Source organism: Cucurbita maxima, unplaced genomic scaffold (genome assembly GCF_002738345.1).
Source record: "Cucurbita maxima cultivar Rimu unplaced genomic scaffold, Cmax_1.0 Cma_Scf00024, whole genome shotgun sequence".
Lineage (NCBI taxonomy): Eukaryota > Viridiplantae > Streptophyta > Magnoliopsida > Cucurbitales > Cucurbitaceae > Cucurbita > Cucurbita maxima.
Genome location: NW_019272040.1, coordinates 1,571,935 through 1,590,912, shown reverse-complemented (window position 1 = coordinate 1,590,912; position 18,978 = coordinate 1,571,935). Strand labels below are relative to the sequence as shown.

The following is an 18,978-nucleotide window of genomic DNA, read 5'->3' as shown; positions in this document are numbered from 1 at the left end:
GAGAGATATGTTATAACTTGTGAAGCAAAACGTTTGCTAAGGTACTATTCATCATTTTTTTTTCTATTTTAATCCCATTTAGGGATTCTTCATTACCCGTTCTTTGGCCGAGTGAATGGTTAGAATTCAAGTCGTTAAATTCATTTTGACAAAATTTTCGATTATTTTTGTCAATTGAAGATTGTGGTGTTATAGGTCTGATTACAAAGCTAGTTGATCAGTGCTTGCATATTCAGATGGAGGGACAAGTTGGGACTAGTTGATGGAGGGATAAGTTGGTTGTCCGGTGGTGTTATGGGTCTGATTACAAAGGTAATTGATCAGTGCTTGCATGTTCAGATGGAGGGACAAGTTGAGACTAGTTGATGGAGGGACAAGTTGGTTGTCCGGTAGTGTTATGGGTCTGATTACAAAGGTAATTGATCAGTGCTTGCATGTTCAGATGGAGGGACAAGTTGAGACTAGTTGATGGAGGGACAAGTTGGTTGTCCGGTAGTGTTATGGGTCTGATTACAAAGGTAATTGATTAGTGCTTGCATGTTCAGATGGAGGGACAAGTTGAGACTAGTTGATGGAGGGACAAGTTGGTTGTTCGGTAGTGTTATGGGTCTGATTACATAGCTAGTTGATCAGTGCTTGCATGTTCAGATGGAGGGACAAGTTGAGACTAGTTGATGGAGGGACAAGTTGGTTGTCCGGTAGTGTTATGGGTCTGATTACAAAGGTAATTGATTAGTGNAAGTTGGGACAAGTTGGTTGTCTAGTAGTGTTATGGGTTTGATTACAAAGGTAGTTGATCAGTGCTTGCATGTTCAGATGGAGGGACAAGTTGGGACAAGTTGGTTGTCCAGTAGTGTTATGGGTCTGATTACAAAGCTAGTTGATCAGTGCTTGCATGTTCAGATGGAGGGACAAGTTGGGACAAGTTGGTTGTCCAGTAGTGTTATGGGTCTGATTACAAAGCTAGTTGATCAGTGCTTGCATGTTGAGATGGAGGGACAAGTTGGTTGTCTGGTGATGTTATGGGTCTGATTACCAAGCTAGTTGATCAGTGCTTGCATGTTGAGATGGAGGGACAAGTTGGTTGTCTGGTGATGTTATGGGTCTGATTACCAAGCTAGTTGATCAGTGCTTGCATGTTGAGATGGAGGGACAAGTTGGTTGTCTGGTGATGTTATGGGTCTGATTACCAAGCTAGTTGATCAGTGCTTGCATGTTGAGATGGAGGGACAAGTTGGTTGTCTGGTGATGTTATGGGTCTGATTACCAAGCTAGTTGATCAGTGCTTGCATGTTCAAATGGAGACACAAGTTGGTCGTCCTACCTAGTATTAGGTCACATAGTTGCCCTTGATTTACTTTACGATTTTTTTTTTTTTTTTTTGATATTACTCAAATAAATTTAATATTTTCATTTTCCTTTAAATTTTAATATCATTTTATTTTCTAATAAGGTTCGATATTTTAAAATTAATGTAAATTTGTTAAAATGTTGGATTATATAATATTGTTTGGAATGACGTGGAGATAAATATATTAAAAATTTGTTCAAACGTGTACCTCGAAACACCTTAAATAATTATTTTTTATACTTTGATTGCAATTAATTATAAATAATCTACTCGAGTTTTAGTGTTAATTAATTTTTCTTAAATTCTTTTTAAACGATGATATGTTACCGATGAAAACTTCTTTCATTAACGTTTTAATCATTTGGGGTTTTGGCCTAAACATAGTTCCAAACTTCAACCAATCCGAATTTAGGTACCCATTTATCTAATTCTACGCGCATTCCAGAGCTTCGGCGATGCAATTGGGTTCCCCGATTAACGAACTTTACTGTCCAAGACACATGCCGTCAATTTTGGCGCTGACGCCCCCAGTTCATCAATTCTGATTCCTTCTGTTGCAAGCCTATAATCAGCTCACTTTTTGACTCTCTGGAACTGGATAGCGTCTGATATTTGTATATCTAGCGCTTCCTGGGAATGGGGTTTTTCTCGATTTTGATTGAAATCGAAAACCCATTACTTGAGCGGTGCTAACGATGGAATCGAAGTGATTGCTTTTCAGTTCGTCTTTAATGGGGAGTTTTCTTGGTGGATTTTTGTTGCCTCTGCTGCTTCTAACTGGTAAGCGTGAGCTCATTTTTTGAGATATTTGCGTTGGTTTATGGCTTGAGATTGGTTGAGGGCTTGCTGTGTTTTTGGTTAGTTTAATACTCCGATTCAAGGAGGTAATATGTTTGTGATTAGGTTGTTGTACTTTTCTACTTATTTTGATCGACATTTTTAGGATCTAAACTGATATAGTGGGAAGCCATGGTATGTGGTGCAAGTGTTTGACATGTTGGGAGGGAAGGTGTAAGGGTTTTGAGATGTTTGGGGATGAGGTTTAAAGCTACAGGGTGAAAATTTAAGAAGTTGAAATTCTTGTTCTGTTTTCAAGCGTTCGCGGACTTCAGGTGGGTGAAGCCAACTTACGCAAATAGTGGTTTTGTTCTTGAGAGACTGCAAGAAATAAAACCAAACAATGGTCGTATTGTTGAGGATTGTTGGGAGGGAGTTCCACGTTGGCTAGTTAAGGGGATGATCATGAGTTTATAAGTAAGGAATACTATCTCTGTGAGATCCTACATTAGTTGGAGAGGAGAAAGAAGCATTCATTATAAGGGTGTGTATAGCTCTCCCAGCAAATGCGTTTTAAAAACCTTGAGGGGAAGTCCGAAAGGGAAAGCCCAAAGAGGACAATATCTATTAGTGGTGGGCTTGGGTCGTTACAAATGGTATCAGAGCCAGACACTGGGTGATGTGCCAGCGAGGAGGTTGGGCCCTGAAGTGGGGTGGATTGGGGGGTACCACATCGATTGGAGAAGGGAATGAGAGCCAGCGAGGATGCTGGGCCCCAAAGAGGGATGAGTTGTGAGATCCCACATCTGTTGGGGAGGAGAAAGAAGCATTCTTTATAAGCGTGTGTAAACCTCTCCCTAGCAGACGAGTTTTAAAAACCTTAAGGGGAAGCTCGAAAGGAAAAGCCCGAGGAGGACAATATGTGCTAGCAGTGGGCTTGAGCTTGGGCTTGGGCTATTACAATCTCTATTGGTATGAGGCCTTTTGAGAAAACAAAAAACAAAGCCGTGAGAGGTTATGCTCAAAGTGGAAAATATCATACCATTGTGGAGGATCGTGATTCCCGACACGTACTCGTGGACCTTTTACTTCATATGGTTCTATGCCTTGCATTCTGGATTGAGTAATCCACTTTTGATCAAAGTTTGGCTTTCAATGTAATTCGTAAGAATTTAAGTAAATTCATGAAAAGAGTGCAGCAATGAGGAATACTGTTCTAACCCTTATTATGAAAAAAGAATGGAGAGGGTGATAAAGTCCTCTTCCACATGCCAAAGTGGAAAAGAGAGCATATCCTATATCCTTTGGAATTGAGGACTTACCTTGAACATAGATATTCGTGCATTGACCTAGATGACCTTTTCTTGATCTCAAGGTGTTTTTTGAAGTTCAATTTGAACAAAAAGCTATGTTAGATGTAGGAATCTGAGCATATAACAATTTAAACTAGGCCATGTGTAGCTACCATCCCGACATTGTCACGTTTTGGTTGACCTTTGTCATAGGCCACCTTACTTTGACTTTGAATTGCTTTTGTATTAGATTGTGCATTCTTTTGCTTTTTCTAGAAAATGCATGCTATGTTGGAATTTTCTTTAGGTGGTCAGGTTTCTGCAGGTTTCTCTTGCAGTTTTGCTGTTTGTATGATTTGTTTTCATACCGTATTTATTTGGATAGGGTACAAACTTTGCATTACAAAACCAAGTTCATTTGGAAGAGAGGTACGATATCTAAGATCCCACATCGGTCGGAGAGGGGAATGAAACATTCCTTATAAAGGTGTGAAAACCCCTTCCTAGTAGATGCGTGTTAAAAACCGTGAGGCTGACGACGATACGTAATGGGCCATAACAGACAATATCTGCTAGCGATGGACTTGGGCTGTTACACGATATACCCTAATCCTAACTAATAAGGAGTTGCAAAAAGCTCCCCAGTTGACGACATAGATATGAAACTAGAAGTTACAAAATAAACTAGCACACAAAACTCTTTGAAGTCTACTGATCATATCTGTAGACCACTTCTGTCTTACCGTTATAGGCATTCTACTAAAGAATTGAAATCTTCAGCATTAGACATAAGTCACCACAAGCTTCAAGTAGATATTCTACAACTCTCTTAAGCAAACACCTGTGTAGTGTAGAAGATTTACCCAACTTTTATTAGTGAAAAAGCAATGGAGAAATGGATGATTAAAGGGCTATCCGCAAATTTGTTTTGCAAATACCTTTCTAAATGTTACAGTAATTATGATTTTATTTTAAGATGAGGCATTTCATTAATATGAATGAAATTACAAAAAGAGTGTGAGATCCCACATCGGTTGGAGAGAGAAACGAAACATTTCTTATAAGGGTGTGGAAACCTCTTCCTAATAGACGCGTTTTAAAACCATGAGGCTGACGTTGATACGTAACGGGTCAAAGTGGACAGATAATATCTGCTAGCAGTGGGCTTGGGTGAATATTGTTTGTTTGACCTTCAGAACTATTAACTAACTTGTTTATTTTCTCCTTTTTTGCAGCGGCTTTAATCAATTGGAGTTTGGTCGCTCTTGCTGATTTATTGGTGTTTCTTTTCATTCAATTTAATGCACATAAAATAGGTAATTTTCTGTCAATGTTACAGTTGATAATACCATTGTTAGGTTCATAGTTACTGTTTGTTTACGCCTAGTTAGTTCATATTCCACTGTTTCTTAGAAACTAAACAAATTTCATTGATGAATGGCTTTATACGCACGAGGTGCAGCCGAAAGAGGGCTAATGGGTGACAAAAAGGATCCCAGCATGCAAAAATCAAGGAGATAGGGACTTTCACTAATATTTAGATAATAGGAGCCAGAACAAGTATTAGGGGAAAATAAGGGTAGAACTGGAGTTGGGTTTTTACACGGGCGGTGTGACTCGACTTACATTGAACAATCTTCTTTTCTATCTCTTCTTTTTTCCCCCTTTCTTTCTTTTTCTCCTTTGTCTTTCAGCAATACATCACATACCCAATAACATTTTGCAGCAGTCTTTGCACACTAGAGAGTGAAAATTATATCACTCTGTTTCCTAACACTTTGAAACCGTAACCACTTTAATCCCCACTGTTTGCTCACGTGTCATGATCGTATTTGTTTATATATTTATTCATTACTTGGTATTTTACATGGTGCTTCGTTCTTGTAGGGTTTATTTTTGGTCGGCGATTTTTGGTATTATGGCCAATTATCATATTCTCTTCGCTTGTTATTCTTTCTCAAGTAACCTTTCTTGTTATATGGTCTCTTGAGGGATATAATTGGAGCTTAGCCAATGCATGGTGGGCTAAGCTGATTGGTTTCATGACGTAAGATCCGAAAGACAGCATTTTCCCTTTTCCTTTTCGTTCACCTCTGCTTCTTCTAGCTGATTTTTTTTTTTTTTTTTCATGCGGTTCATTTGCAGAATTCAGTCATGGAAATCACCTTCTGTTATTTATTTCTTAGTTGTTCAGCTGTTAGCAATTTTTGTTGCTGCTGCTGATATCTACTGGTACAGAATTGGTCTTGTTCCAAGGGGAGATTCATGCTGGGTTCAATTCTCATCTTTTGTTGATCGTCTAGGTTTGTAGATATTTAGTACCATTTGATATTAATTTCTTTTCCTTCCGTAAGATTATTACTTCAATTCAATATGCATGCCTTGTTGTAGAATTTGATGCACATTCACCAAAGTATATAATGCATGAAAAAAAGAGAGCAAATAATGAATTTGATGTACTCGCAAGTTATAATAGTTTCCTCGATATCTTTTTGTGTCGATTTTTTTAATAAGCACTTCAGCTCAAGTGTTCAATAATTTTCTGATATATGACAAATGTGACAAATGTTTGATGCATATCCAATGTGTTCGATAAGTTTCATCCAAGTATCCAACATCCTTCGATCAATATTGGAGTGTCAGATTCATATAGAACATGGATACATTGCCCAAAAACAATTGTTTATGAAAAAAAAAAAAAAATAGCACCAACGCTAAGGCTTAACATGCAACTTGTCCTTAAAGCTTTACGAGCTTCTATGATTTTTCTTTATTTTTTATTTGACTTTACAGACTTATTCCTCTCTGTATGTGGGGTCTGAGCACCTCATTGGCCTTAACTGGCTAGGTTACGTCTCCGGTGCTGTCACTTTGAAGAAATCAAGGTGCTCAAAGCACTATTATAACTTCCATGTCTTTCCTTTGTTTCATTTTTCGCAACGCACTTTCCTTTTTTGTGCATTCGTTTTCCAATTTTATATATTTTGCTTCTTAACCAGGTAGAATTTTCTTTCTATTCCTGAATTAAAAGTTCATCATGTCTGAAGTTGATCCACATTTAAAGCAATCATGAATCATATGAAATAATTTAGTCAATTAAATCAACTTAAATTCGATCACTTAAGCTTTTAGGATTATTGGTGTTTTATCCTCTTTGTCGGGAAAGGAGGATTAGTGTAGACTAGTTATCAATCAACCTTTCTGCACATGGAGCACTTTGCACTCTATACTCATGTACAAAGCCCTCTTTTGCAATTAAATAGTCTCGCAGGAATTTAATTTCTGTTGAAAATGGCAGGTTCTCATCTAAGGGTTGCTTCCTGTTTGCTACTTCCTGCCATTCAGATTATTGTGGGAATTAGCCATCCGTCATGGGTTTCTCTTCCATTTTTCATTGGCAGCTGTGTAGGTCTGGTAGATTGGTCTTTAACAAGCAACTTTTTAGGACTTTTCAGGTTGTTCTTCTGAGATCCTCGATTGTTTCCAGGCCACAAATTTTGGTGCACGCGCACTCTATTATAGTTTGAAGTTGTTTTCATCAATGGCAGCTTTTTTATGTTCTGACTTTGCATGCTATTTGAAGGTGGTGGAGGCCTCTTCAACTATATGCAGGTTTCATTATTTTTCTCGTTTATGCGTATCAGCTTCCAGTTGGGTATCCTAGTATGTTGAAATGGGTCGCTAAATTCATTGGTCTGTCTAAAATATCATCAACCTCCGAATGGCCCGAGATCTGCTCCTACGTTTCTCTTATACTTTTCTATATCATGGTATGTAACTTGTTTGTCTAATTATTTTTTTCAAACACATGGTCCCCGATCTTCTGCTCGACTGATTAGTTTATTGTAATGCTTCCTATGCAGCTTTCTTGTGTTAAGTGCGATCTTGAGGAAATGGACTTCATTATGTCAACGAGGGAAAGCAACTTAGTGGAGCAGCTTCTTCCCTCTAAGCATTCATTTTTCATTCGTGAATTGAGGTCTCAAACTTAAGTTATTTATATCTGGTTTGCATAATATTATTTTTCACTTTCTCATCAAGATATTTGTTTTTTCCTTTTTCACCCCTTGTTCACATCCGTTTGCTATGGTTTCTTGAGAAAAAGTTGAAAAATCATTGATTCAACGCTTATCTTTACTAGGGGTATTTGTATTATTATTGTAGTTCTTTTGCTCATTTATGCATGCTGTTGAATGTTGCAGGTCTGGTGTGAGGCACACTAATGTTCTGCTAAGGAGAGATGTGTTCCGAACATTTACTATTAACTTTTTCACGTATGGTTTCCCGGTATATATTTCTAACCAAAGTCTCCTCATTGTGGACCAGAGTATACTTATGTTTTTGCTCTTCATGGGTGTATAATTGTATCAACTTTGTGGGTTGTAGAGAGTCATGGGTGTATTAATATCTTATAGATATGTCGTTGAATATAAATACGACACTATATATGAAAGGAATGTTGATTTGGTTTCATTGTTTGGGCTAGATATTTTGTTATGATTTTTCCAGTTTTGAATGGTATCGTCTGAGCCTACCTGAGTTCGGGAGGTTAGGATTAGTAGCACGAGTTGATTTCATTTTTATTTTTGTTTTTTGGGTGAAAAATGTCAGATGAAGTGATAAAGCTCATTTTGTTAGTGGCTGTGGAGGATTCCTTTGGAACTGAGTTCCCTCTTTGGAACAAACTGACTAAATGCAAATTTGTTGAGGATTCCTTGGGCTAGTTCATAACCACTAGGTTCTTTTTGCCGACCTTAGTAATGTGGGCCTGTGACTCGAGTAGGGGTTGATGTGGGAACCGTCGATGTCACAGATTTTAATCCTAATCAGTGGGTTGGTCAGTGGTTATCGAAAAAAATGCAGCAGGGGAAGAAAATAATAAGCACTAGGTTTTTCGAAGCCCTCTCGTCTTTTATTTCTAGCTGTGAAGCCTACATTAGATTGTAGTACTTTTTCGAGATTGGAAATGACAAATCCAAAATTTTGAGTTGACTCATTTCTCTAAGATCACCCCTATTAAGATTTATTTAAAGCTTACAGAGTTCATTGTGACAGGTCGCCTTGGTTGCTCTGTCCTTCTGGAGTTTTCATTTTGCAAGTCTATGTGCATTTGGATTACTTGCTTATGTTGGCTACATCGTATATGTCTTTCCTTCGTTATTCCGCTTGCATCGACTGAACGGGCTGCTGCTTGTCTTCATTCTCTTTTGGGCTATTAGCACATATATTTTCAATGTAGCATTCACGTTTTTGAATCGGAAGATCGGGAAGGTATTATTAAATTGAAAAAAAAAATGTTTTCTTCATTAGGACACAGCCATCAATTGTAGTCTTTCTTGGTTATGTCTGCAGGACATGCATGTTTGGGAGATGGTGGGTTTGTGGCATTATCCTATACCAGGATTCTTTCTGCTTGCACAATTTGGTCTTGGAATTCTGGTTGCATTGGTTAATCTTGTAAACAATTCGGTTTTCCTTTGCTCGTCTGATGAGGACGAGCGTTCTTCAAACGAAAACTCCAGTGTTAGAGGTAACTACTTATTACCTTAGCTTATGAGTTTCAGTTACTGCTATAGGTTGGATGGTTTTTCTTCTGTATAAGATCTTGTATTTGTTTTGAATCTAGAAAAATACATATATTTACTCCCCGAAATTCAAGTTGTCATTAGAGAAGGTCTCTAAAAACTCTAGCTACCATCTAAAACTCTAGCTGTTGTTTGAAACGGCGAATTCTACCTCTAGCAAGTTTCTTCGGTAGCAGATGTGCGAAATCATTGGTTATCTTCCTCTGAATTTTATTCCTATTGGTTGCCAATTCCTTGGTTATCTTACAATTTAATTGTCAGAGGCAGGAGAGACCAAGGTATTAATTGTGGCAACTATTGCATGGGGTTTGCGCAAAAGCTCTCGAGCTATCCTGCTAACGTTGATATTCCTGGTTGCAATGAAGCCCGGTTTGATCCATGCTGTGTATGGTATGTTTTTCTATGCAATTACTTATTATAGTGGACATTTACATTCTTTTTGTTTTCTTATGACTTGAAAGCTAGAAATTTTTATCTTATTGGTTCTATGTTTCAATGTTATTCAGTGGTGTTCTTCCTCTTATACCTTTTGAGCCACGATGTTGGCAGAAAGATGCGCCAGGCTATTATTCTTCTGAATGAGGTTCATTTTGCATTATTATATCTTCTTCAGATCAACTTGGTATCTGATGTGTTAGGTCGGGAAGGTTCTTTATGCCGGGAAATCCTGTTGCAACTAGGTATGTGCACGTTTTTTCTTCCGAGGATATTATATTATGATCTAAAAAATGGACGTTCTGTTCGGAAGTTTGGTTATTGTATTTTATCACTTCTTTCTTCCTCGAACGTTTTTCAAAATCGTGTTGAAACAGGTTGCAGTAACCTTTTTTTTTCGATGCTTTGGTGCAGGTCTCCTTGGACGTCGTGATAGCACATGGGAGTTCCTGGAAATAGCTCTGCTTGCTTGCTTTTGTTCAATTCATAACCATGGTTTTGAAATGCTATTTTCATTTTCTGCCGTTGTGCAGCACACACCCAGTCCCCCGGTTGGATTTAGCATTTTACGAGCTGGTCTTAATAAATCCGTTCTGCTTTCAGTTTATACAGCCACGTCAAATAATTATTGCCATGATAATCCTTCGCACGGTATAGCTATTCAAAACTTATGGTTGATTATATTGATTCTCCTATATGTTCTCTGATACATTGAAGAAAAAGTTACTGCTGATGTGAACTTGATTGTTGGTTTGAGTTATTTTGGTTGAATCAAAGTGATGCATGAGGGATATGAACAGCTTTATTTAGGAAAACGTTTTTGAGGCATGCAGGGGAATATTGCTGCTTAAACTCTAGTAACCGTCTGTTTAGAGTATAAGAGGGACAAATAATTGCTTCCTCCCAAAATTTATTATAAAAGTCTAGTTTGAAACATAACGTTTTAGTATCCCGAATAAATCTCAATCTTTCTTTTGGCAACACTATTTTGTTGAGAAGTGTCAGTGGATTATACTATTTTCTGTTTGGTTTCCTTGTACTCTTGAAAATACTCTCTTTATCAATTTAGATTTAGCCTTTTTTTTCAAAAGAAAAAGTCCAAAGAGGACAATATCTACTAGCGGTGGGCTTGGGTTGTTACAAATGGTATTAGAGCCAAACACGGGGCGATGTGTCAGCGAGGAGGATGAGCCCCGAAGGGGAGTGGACATGAGGCAGTGTGCCAGCAAGAACGCTGGGCCTCGAAGGGGAGGAGAACAAAACACCCTTTATAACGGTGTGGAAACCTCTCCCTAGCAAACGCGTTTTCAAAACCTTGAGGAAAAGTCCAAAGAGGAAAATATCTGCTAGCAGTGGGCTTGGGCCATTACAAATGGTATCAGAGCCAAACACCAAGCGATGTGCTAGCAAAGAGGCTGAGCTCCGAAGGGGGTGGATTTGGTGGGGGGTCCCACATCGATTGGAGAAAGGAACGAGTGCCAGCGAGGACGCTGGACTCTGAAGGGGGATGGATTGTGAGATCCCACATCGGTTAGGGAGGAGAACGAAACACCCTTTATAAGAGTGTGGAAACCTCTCTCTAGCAGACGCGTTTTAAAAACCTTGAGGGGAAGCTAGAAAGGAAAAGCTCAAAGAGGACAATATCTCTTAGCGGTGGGCTTGGGCTTGGGCTGACGTTTTTCAACTCGGTTATCCATTTTCTTTTATGACTCATTTATTTTTTTCTCTGCAGAGAGAAAGATTGCATCATTCCTCAGTTCCATTGGAGAGAAGTTCCTATCCATGTACAGATCATGTGGAACCTATATTGCATTTCTCACTATTCTTCTCACGGTTTGTTTTGTCAAACCAAATTACATATCCTTCGGATACTTGTTCCTTCTTCTTGTTTGGATAATTGGACGACAACTAGTCGAAAGAACGAAGAGGCGACTATGGTTCCCATTAAAAGCCTATGCAATTATAGTTTTTATCTTCATATATTGCATGAGCAGTTTTTCCAGCTTTAGGATATGGTTATCCAGATCAATTGATCTTAATTTTTATTTGGGCTACGACTCAGAGGCGTCGTCTTTGCAAAACTGTTGGCAGTCTTTGGCTGTGATGATTGTGATGCAACTTTATAGCTATGAGAGAAGGCAGAGCAGGTATCTTAGTTCCGATGAACCGGGGTTATTAGAATACGGTGGGTTTATAAAACGCTTCCTGATATGGCACTGTGACAAGATTCTATTTGCTGCTCTTTTCTATGCATCCATATCACCAATCAGTGCATTTGGATTATTATATCTACTTGGCCTCGTCGTATGTGCGACTTTACCCAAGGCGTCGCATATCCCCTCGAAGTTGTTTCTCGCATATACTGGAGTTATCATGACAGCTGAATATCTTTTCCAGATGTGGGGTGAACAAGCTGAAATGTTTCCTGGACAAAAGCATGCTCATTTATCTTATTTTCTGGGTTTTCGTGTATTTCGACCCGGATTTTGGGGTCTGGAATTAGGCTTAAGGGGAAAAGTACTCGTAATTGCTGCATCCACGCTCCAATATAACGTCTTTCGCTGGTTGGAAAGGATGCCAGGTTCTGTTCTAAATAAAGGGAAGTGGGATGACCCTTGTCCACTGTTTGTCTCAGAAGAAGATGATTACTATGATGACATATCCTCTTCTAATGAGAAAAATAAGCCATCATTTGATTCTGGAAGATCGTTTGTACCGCAGGAAGTTTCGGATCATATTTCAAGTTCATCCTTCGCGTCTGGTCGGGCTCAAATGCCTCATGATGCATCCAGTAAAAGAGAGAACTCTGAGTGTAGCAGCAGTAAAAAATCTCCATTTGGTTTTATATGGGGAAGCATCAAGGAAAGCCACAAATGGGACAAAACACGAATTACATCGTTAAGAAAGGAAAGATTCGAAATGCAGAAGATCATTTTCGAGATATATATGAAATTTTGGATGGAGAACTTGTTTTATCTCTTTGGTCTTGAGATAACCATGATCTCCTTGCTTCTAACGAGTTTCGCTTTATTAAATTCCGTCTCCCTGTTCTACGTCGGGTTGTTAGCTGCCTGTATTCTTTTGGATCGGGGTATTATACGAAAACTATGGCCCATATTTGTCTTCTTGTTTGCTTCCATTCTTATACTCGAATATATCGCCTTCTGGAAGAACATGATGAATTCAAATTGGCTTATTCCAAGCAAAGCTGATGTTCATTGTCATGACTGCTGGAGAATCTCTAATCTCTACTACAAATTTTGTCTGAACTGTTGGCTGGGTATAAATCTTCTACCTCTTTGTATCCTGATGTTTTCTTCTTATTTTGGTGTGTCATTTTCTTAGTGTTACCTCATATGCAGGACTGACGGTCGACGATTCGAGGATGCTTTTTAGTTATTTTGTGGTGTTCATGCTTTCATCTCTCAAGCTCCGTGCCGATCGTTTATCTGGTTTCTCGCTATCATCTACGTATCATAAAATGATGTCCCAACGTAAAAATACATTTGTTTGGAGGGATCTATCTTTTGAAACAAAAAGCATGTGGACTATCCTTGACTATCTTAGACTCTATTGCTATTGTCATTTGTTGGATCTAGTCCTGGCTTTGATTTTGATCACTGGAACTCTTGAATATGATGTTCTACATCTTGGTTATCTCGCCTTCGCACTGGTTTTCTTTAGGTTACGACTCGAAATTCTGAAGAAGAAGAACAAAGTATTCAAGTTCTTGCGTGCATACAACTTTGCTCTTATTATTCTCTCATTAGCCTACCAATCTCCACTTGTAGGAGAAGTTAGTGCCGGCAAGTGTGAAACCATGCATTACATATTTGAGATGATTGGATTTTACAAGTATGATTATGGATTTCGAATTACTGCTAGATCTGCTCTTGTTGAGATTATTATCTTCATGTTGGTCTCTCTCCAGTCGTACATGTTCTCGTCTCAAGAGTTCGAATACGTATGTCGGTATCTTGAAGCGGAGCAGATTGGTGCCATTGTTCGGGAGCAGGAAAAGAAAGCTGCATGGAAAACCGAACAGTTACAACATATCCGAGATTCCGAGGAGAGCAAACGGCAGCGGAACTTGCAAGTGGAGAAGATGAAATCAGAGATGCTCAATTTGCAAATTCAGCTTCATAACATGAACTCATCTGTTAATGGCAATAACGCTTCTCCAAGTCCCGGGGACGAATCGCTTAGAAAGCGGAGTACTTCTAGGATACATGATGATGCAATGACAACTGATATAGAAGGAACACATGGGAAGGTAGAACAGATAATTAGAGATGATTCTTCTTCCCAGCTTGAATTACAGGAATCTCTGGCTAATCTAAGAACAGAAATAACAACAGAGTCGAGAACGCAGTCGATGGAGTTACCCGTTGCAGACATTTGTGAAATCAATTCTCAGATTTCAGACGTATCTTTGGATTCGGATAGAAAAAGGAAACATAAAGGTTCGACAAAAGGTAACCCGTTAATGTCTGCTGTACAGTTTATAGGCGACGGTGTTTCCCAGGTGCAATCGATTGGAAATCAAGCTGTTAGCAATCTCGCAACCTTCTTGAATGTCACGCAAGACGACGACATGAACGAACAGACCAATACCGAGGACAGAGTTTATGATCAGATAGAGAGCCAGCAACCAAGGTATGCAGATTTGGAGCGTTCTTCCTCACTGCAGTCTGATAAGAGTTCCGACCCTGCAAGTATGCAGTTAGGAAGGATTTTTCATTACATATGGTCCCAAATGCGGTCCAACAACGACGTCGTGTGCTATTGTTGCTTTATCCTCGTCTTCTTGTGGAACTTTAGTTTACTTTCCATGGTTTACCTCGCAGCGCTCTTCGTCTATGCCCTGTGTGTAAACGCTGGTCCGGGTTATATGTTTTGGGTTGTCATGCTAATCTACACAGAATTGTACATATTGCTGCAATATCTGTACCAGATAATCATCCAGCATTGTGGGTTGGCTATCAATTCAGATCTTCTTCAGGAACTGGGATTTCCTACAAATAGAATTACTTCATCCTTTGTTGTAAGTTCATTGCCTTTGTTCCTGGTTTACTTATTTACTCTGCTGCAAAGGTCTATAACAGCAAAAGATGGCGAGTGGACGTATTTGAATGCGTTCAATAAAAGCGCTCTCCCCAGAAAACACAGTCTTGGACGCTATGGCTTGACCGAGAGGGCTTACGAATTCCTATACGTCGGGAGAAAAATGGTGATGGTTATGCTCAGAAGTTCATGGAAGTACTGGAAATCACTGACTCAAGGAGCCGAATCGCCACCCTACTTTATCCAGGTGTCTATGGATGTCCAAATATGGCCAGAAGACGGGATTCAGCCAGAGAGGATCGAGTCGGGAATAAACCAGTTGCTTCGAATTATCCATGAAGAGAGGTGTAAGAAACAGAACGCTCGACTTTGTCCGTTTTATAGTAGAGTTCATGTTCAGAGCATTGAAAGAAGTAAAGAGAATACAGAGGTGGCCTTGGTTGTTTTAGAGGTAGAATATTCGTCTCCTTCAAGCGATACTTGTTCGGAATGGTGCGACTCGCTTACGCCTGCAGCTGATGTAGCAAATGAGATTCGTCTTGCACAACGTAACGGATTTGTTGAAAACACTGGATTCCCGTATCGAATACTCTCCGTGATTGGGGGAGGCAAGAGGGAAATCGATCTATATGCGTATGTATTTGGCGCAGACTTGACGGTGTTCTTCTTCGTCGCAATTTTCTATCAATCTGTCATAAAAAACAATAGTGAGTTTCTTGATGTGTATCAACTAGAAGATCAATTCCCAAAAGAGTTTGTGTTCGTCTTGATGGTAAGCTCTAACTTTTACATATAATTTTTGATAGTATCAACTAGAAGACAGTGTTCTTATCTTGGATATGGCAGTTGCTACTCTTAACTAAATATATTGTGTGTCTCAGATAATATTCTTCTTGATCGTGCTCGATCGATGTATATACCTCTGCTCGTTTGCTACCGGTAAAGTGATCTTTTACCTTTTCAACCTCGTGCTCTTTACGTATGCGGTAACGGAGTATGCATGGCAAATGGAACCTTCCAATCAGCACGCTGGAGAGTTGGCGCTCCGTGCTATATTTCTTGCTAAGGCGGTTTCTTTAGCACTTCAGGCAATACAAATTCGATACGGTCTCCCGCACAAAAGCACCTTGTATCGACAATTTTTGACGAGCGAAGTTTCAAGAATTAACTATCTAGGTTACAGGCTTTATCGGGCTCTTCCCTTCTTGTATGAATTACGATGTGTGCTGGACTGGTCGTGCACGTCGACATCTCTGACCATGTACGACTGGCTAAAGGTGAGTATTTTATCGTTCTAAAGATACCATTTTACTAAAAATGCCTTAAAAGAGATCTTAAATTTATAGAATATATAGGAATATCGGTTATTCGGTGGAGACCTTATTCATAGCTTCATCATTCATGATTTTAAAATGCCTACTAGAGAGAGGTTTTCACACCCTTATAAGAATGTTTCGTTTCCCTCTCCAACCGATGTGGGATCTCACATCCACCCCCCTTGGGGGCCCGGCATCCTCGTTGGCACACCACTTGGTGTCTGGCTTTGATACCATTTGTAACAAACCAAACCCACCTCTAGAAGATGTTGTCCACTTTGGCCCTCAACTTTACGGTTTTAAAACGTGTTTGCTAGGGAGAGGTTTCCATACCCTTATAAAGAATGCTTCGTTCCCCTCTCCAACCGATTTGGGATCTCACAATCCACCCCTTTGGGGGCCAGCGTTCTCGCTGGCACACCGCCCGGTGTTTGGCTCTAATACCATTTGTAACCGTCTAAGCCCACCGCTAGCAAATATTCTCCGTTTTGGCCTTTAGCCTCATGATTTTAAAACGCATATGCTAGGGAAAGGTTTCCACACCCTTATAAAGAATGTTTTGTTTCCCTCTCCAACCAATGTGGGATCTCACCCCCTTGGGGCCCAGCATCCTCGCTGGCTTACCGCCCAGTGTCTAGCTCTGATACCATTTGTAACAGACCAAACTCACCGCTAGTAGATATTGTCCGCTTTAGCCCTCAGCCTCACGGTTCTAAAACACGTTTGCTAGGGAGAGGTTTCCACACCCTTATAAAGAATGCCTCGTTCCCCTCTCCAACCGACGTGGGATCTCACGTAGCCTCATTATAGTTTTTTTGCTCACCCTGTGCTCTAAAATCATCTTGAATTTCTTCTCTCAGCTGGAGGACATAAATGCAAGCTTGTACCTTGTCAAATGTGATGCAGTCCTAAACAGATCTCAGCACAAACAGGGAGAGAAACAAACCGTAATGACCAAATGTTGCAATGGAATATGCCTGTTCTTCATATTATTATTTGTCATCTGGGCTCCAATGCTGGTAAGGAACTTCATAGCATAAATTTTTTAAATGTTTCCCATCAAGATAATGCAAGGAGTAGTACCTTTTTGTTGCAGATGTATAGCAGTGGCAACCCAACAAACGTTGAAAACCCAATCAAAGATGCCAGTTGCCAGGTTGATATCAAGACAACTTCAGGAAGATTAACACTCTACCAAACCACTCTTTGTGAAAAGATCTCATGGAACAATTTGAATGCAAATTTGGTTCTTGATCCAGGAGGCTATCTGGGTCCATATAACAAAAATGATATTCAGTTGATTTGTTGTCAAGCTGATGCAAGTGTTCTGTGGCTTGTTCCTGGTGTGGTTCAGTCCAGGTTCATTCATTCCCTTGACCGGAACCAAAATATAAGCGTTTCTTTCACTTGGATACTCACGAGGGACAGACCAAAAGGGAAGGAGGTTGTACAATATGACCGAGTTGTTGATCCTCGAGATCTTCCCAATCCTTCTGATGTTCAGAAGGTTCTGAATGGCTCGATGAATGGCTTTCGGATAAAAAATGTTTACCAAAGGTACTTTCGTGTCACAGGGTCTGGTGATGTTAGACCTCTGGAACAAGAGGTACTCCCTTCACCATCTAGATGACTTTTTTGTTGATGAGATTCTTTACCATGCATACTATATAAATTACTCATAGTCTATGTGTACCTGTTTCTGATATTGAAACATGTAACAGCCTAAGTCCACCACTAACCGATATTGTCTGTTTTGGCCCGGTACATATCTCTGTCAGCCTCACGGTTTTAAAATGCATTTGTGAGGGAGAAGTTTTCATACTCTTATAAAGGATGCTTTGTTACCCTCTCCAACCGATGTAGGATCTTGCAATTGGTAGCAACAATATATAACGAGTCAAAGCAGACCATATTTGTTAGCAGTGGGCTTGGGTGTAACACTTGGGCGGTTAAAGTTCTACTCATTTTTACACTTTGTGAGTTTTATTCAAATAAAGGATCCAATGATCATTTACAGGACAGTTTTGTCAATGCCGATCTCATCTTGAACCGTGAAAATTACGAGTGGTGGTCCTTCCACGACATCCAGCCAATAAACGTCAGTGAATGTGGACATTTCACCGGACCCGTAGCCTTTGTAATCTCTGAGGAAATACCACCTCGTAAGTCCGATTAAAATCATATGACAAAAGATGATTAATAGAGCAGAGTTTCAAAACCATATCACTAACCTTAACATTTGTTTCAGAGGGCATTCTGGGGGACACTCTTAGCAAGTTCAGCATCTGGGGTCTTTACATAACCTTTGTTCTAGCAGTTGGCCGTTTTATAAGACTTCAATGCTCTGACTTGAGAATGAGAATTCCCTATGAGAATCTTCCTTCTTGTGACAGGTAATGTAACAAAATCACTTCTGCAATTGAAGCGATTCTAGAATTGCAAAAATCACTTATGTCATGCCTTTTTTAACTAAAACAAGAACGAAAAAAGTGATATTGGTCATTCTAAAACCACTCGTATCTTGGTATATCTTGGGCCAATGGCCTCTTTTTGTAGGTTGATAGCTATTTGTGAAGACATATATGCTGCTAGAGCTGAGGGAGAGCTTGGAGTTGAAGAGGTCTTATACTGGACTCTTGTGAAAATCTACAGGTCTCCTCATATGCTGCTTGAATACACAAAAATAGATTAGGCTGCAAAGTTTAAGCTTACATTTGCTAGATAATTAGATGGCCATTACCGAAAACCGAGAAGATATGCATACGACTAACATCAGCTATAGTGAAAGCCAGCCTCAGGATCAGTGTGTTCTTGAGAGCATGCCATGTTACCATAGGATGTTGTGGAATACTAAGTAAAAATGGATTGTGGATATTCAAGAACATTCATGTTTGTAGATGATCTGATTAGTGTAATGCAGTAGTTTTAGCTTAAAAAACAGAAGAACAGGCTTTCTTTTACTAATTCTGTAAGGAAATGTAGGTTTGAGTGGTTTGTTTTTCACTTTTTCATTGAGTAGTTTATGAATAGTTTAGATTTTGAGTTTAGAAAATTAGAACAGCCAAGAACAGTTGCACTGATCTGATGCATATTTCATTAATTATGCTTGTTTATAGTCATTGCCTTTTTTCTATAAGGTGAGGAAGGAAATCTTAACA

General features: G+C 39.4%; 1 protein-coding gene across 2 annotated transcripts; it reads left to right on the top strand.

The window, feature by feature from the left end:
- The first annotated feature begins 1,724 nt into the window (after positions 1 to 1,724).
- Positions 1,725 to 18,939, top strand: LOC111497741 (piezo-type mechanosensitive ion channel homolog). Of its 2 annotated transcripts, XM_023148654.1 has the most exons (21): positions 1,725 to 2,131; positions 4,656 to 4,736; positions 5,308 to 5,467; positions 5,566 to 5,723; positions 6,719 to 6,875; positions 7,004 to 7,190; positions 7,284 to 7,399; positions 7,623 to 7,707; positions 8,476 to 8,691; positions 8,773 to 8,950; positions 9,267 to 9,395; positions 9,512 to 9,685; positions 9,855 to 10,091; positions 11,173 to 12,720; positions 12,803 to 15,276; positions 15,386 to 15,781; positions 16,681 to 16,839; positions 16,917 to 17,426; positions 17,838 to 17,982; positions 18,069 to 18,213; positions 18,377 to 18,939. In XM_023148654.1, the coding sequence occupies exons 1-21, from the start codon at positions 2,083 to 2,085 to the stop codon at positions 18,510 to 18,512; spliced, it is 7,440 nt and encodes a 2,479-aa protein (XP_023004422.1). In that variant the 5' UTR covers positions 1,725 to 2,082; the 3' UTR covers positions 18,513 to 18,939. The 2 variants fall into 2 exon arrangements, with proteins under 2 accessions (XP_023004422.1, XP_023004423.1); XM_023148655.1 differs by lacking the exons at positions 1,725 to 2,131; positions 4,656 to 4,736; positions 5,308 to 5,467 and adding an exon at positions 6,214 to 6,305 and having other exon boundaries at positions 5,636 to 5,723.
- The last annotated feature ends 39 nt before the right edge of the window (positions 18,940 to 18,978 follow it).

What these genes read in the sequence shown, in the direction of transcription:
- LOC111497741 (XM_023148654.1), top strand. Translation starts at nt 2,083, where the DNA reads ATGGGGAGTTTTCTTGGTGGATTTTTGTTGCCTCTGCTGCTTCTAACT. An exon ending in TTATACTTTTCTATATCATG is followed by an intron (nt 7,191 to 7,283) that starts GTATGTAACTTG and finishes CTTCCTATGCAG; the next exon opens with CTTTCTTGTGTTAAGTGCGA. An exon ending in TTTGATCCATGCTGTGTATG is followed by an intron (nt 9,396 to 9,511) that starts GTATGTTTTTCT and finishes AATGTTATTCAG; the next exon opens with TGGTGTTCTTCCTCTTATAC.